This window comes from Primulina huaijiensis, chromosome 5, assembly GCF_012295235.1.
Source record: "Primulina huaijiensis isolate GDHJ02 chromosome 5, ASM1229523v2, whole genome shotgun sequence".
NCBI classification, from domain to species: domain Eukaryota; kingdom Viridiplantae; phylum Streptophyta; class Magnoliopsida; order Lamiales; family Gesneriaceae; genus Primulina; species Primulina huaijiensis.
The window spans coordinates 8,495,488-8,497,665 of NC_133310.1; the positions used below are offsets into that span (position 1 = coordinate 8,495,488).

General features: G+C 32.2%; 1 protein-coding gene across 1 annotated transcript; it reads right to left on the reverse strand.

The window, feature by feature from the left end:
* Positions 1-1,184: 1,184 nt before the first annotated feature.
* Positions 1,185-1,687, reverse strand: LOC140977612 (uncharacterized). The gene is made up of 2 exons (XM_073442362.1): positions 1,662-1,687; positions 1,185-1,563 (listed from the first exon to the last, which is right to left on the reverse strand). The coding sequence occupies exons 1-2, from the start codon at positions 1,685-1,687 to the stop codon at positions 1,185-1,187; spliced, it is 405 nt and encodes a 134-aa protein (XP_073298463.1).
* Positions 1,688-2,178: the final 491 nt, after the last annotated feature.

Below are 2,178 nucleotides of genomic sequence, written 5' to 3' on the forward strand. Positions count from 1 at the left end.
AACACAACTAAACAAGTGTAGAAATCTTCAAATTCTCATCACATCAAGTTTATATTGAATCAATTCATAATCCAAAGCAACAATGTCTTGATCTACGAATATAAAATTTTGTTGCAAGCTTGCAAATATCATCACTGTTAAATAAGTCAAATGAATCTTTAGGATCTAAAGCTGTACTGAGATAAAAATGTTCCACTGATGACTCATTGAACTGAGTATTATCCATCAAAAAGAAATTTATTACTACATTAAAAAAAAAAATCAAAGTGGAAATAATGTTCAATTGTAATTTGTTGACAGGAACAACTAATCTTATATAGAAAATTATGTCCTGACACATCAATCTTATTTCTCGAACAAAAAACTTTCACTTCATGAAGAAATTCTTCCCACCCACATTCTTTAAGTTCCTAAAGGATTGTTTAAGTAGGAATGACAAATGTAATAATAGTCAAAATGTTTTGAGGTGTTATTTGAAGAATTTAACATAGAGTATCTATTCTTATCATATTTTATGCATCAAGTGCAAAATGAACAAAAATTAAAAGCTTGCCATGTTTCTGTGAATCCCCCGAACTTTAGACTCGATTCTTCCATTTGGAGAAAAACTTTACAAGTTGCAGTGTACATATCTATCAAGTTTTTTTTTTAATTGAATCTTAGTCAGAACTCCAACAAGTAGCTGTTGCTCTCTGCAAATTACCAATCTGATTGGCCCCACTTCTAGAATCTTGTTCTCCAATTACCAATCTTATTGGCCCCACTTCCAGAATCTTGTTCTCCAATTGCCAATATATGCTCAATTTAATTTCTTAATGCATTTTGTAACTCAACATTGCACTTAGTAGAAGATTGACAAGATTGTCCGAATGAGAAAATAATTCCCAAATAACACTGGCATCATTAGCTCCAGAAACCAAGGTCAGTTATAATCGATGAGTAAACAAATGAACATAATATAGATAGAGACAATCTTTGAGAAATAATTCTTGAAGTCCATTCCACATGCTACACATATTTCTAGCACCATCATATCATTGGCCTATGATTTTCTTAATGTTGAAATGATGAATATCTCTTTTTTAGGTTCAACGAGGTAGCGTCACTAACACATTTCATGGAAGAAATCTCTGTCAAAATCTCATGATTGTTCACAAATGAAAGATAATGGCCATTTTATCCCGTTAAGATACATCTCGTGCTTCGTCCACAATAATACATAAACATTTATCTCCAACTTCTTCATGAACAATCCGTCGTACTCTATTTGCCATAATATGTAAAATCTCTTTTCCAATTTTCGGAGCGATATATTGGGAATTTTTCGGAGCATTCTGAAGTAGAAATTCAGCAACAATTGTACTCGTTTTTGCAAAATCATTCACCAGTTCAAGAAAATTCTCATGATTAGATGAAGATGGAGACTCATTGTTACCTCTAAAGGTAAAACCTTGAAGTTCTAGCCAACGAACAGCTACAATTGAGGTCCTCAAAGGCAAACGATTTTTCTCTGTTTCCTCTTTCGATTGTGCATGTATCACTTTATCATTATGTTGCAAGAGCCTAATCAAGTTTTCAATCCTTATCTCACAGGTAGTATGAGGCGAAGAAGCTCAAGAACCAATATGGGCAAAAAAAGAACATTTTTTTCCTTGATTTACCCTTTTTCTATAGTCAAATCCTTCATTAATGAACAACGCCGAGATATTAGACAAATTAATATTATTCAGAAAAATAAAAAAATAGAAACAACATGCCTTATTTGTTGAAGGCGAAAAATCCAACCAATGAAATTTCTAAAACCATTTTTCTGGAATCAACGATTCCGACTTCAAAATTTCGTAGTCGAATACTCAAACATATGAAGTTGGTATGGCCTTATATTTAGATATGAATATCTTATCTCATTTCGTACATAACATGATATTCACATATCTATTTTATTTTACCCGTATCTCGTTCAATACAAGTAGAGGATGACCTATGATTGTCACTAAGATAAGATATTGAAGGAATTTGGATATTGAGAAATGTAAGACTTTTTGGATTGTTGTTTCATTGTAGGGACGGTAGGAATTGAAGTGTTTTCACTACCTTGACAATTTCTCTTCTTAAAGAAAGAGGATATCCACGTCTTTCCTTTCTCTGCAGCAGACTGATGTTTCATTTGAAATAATT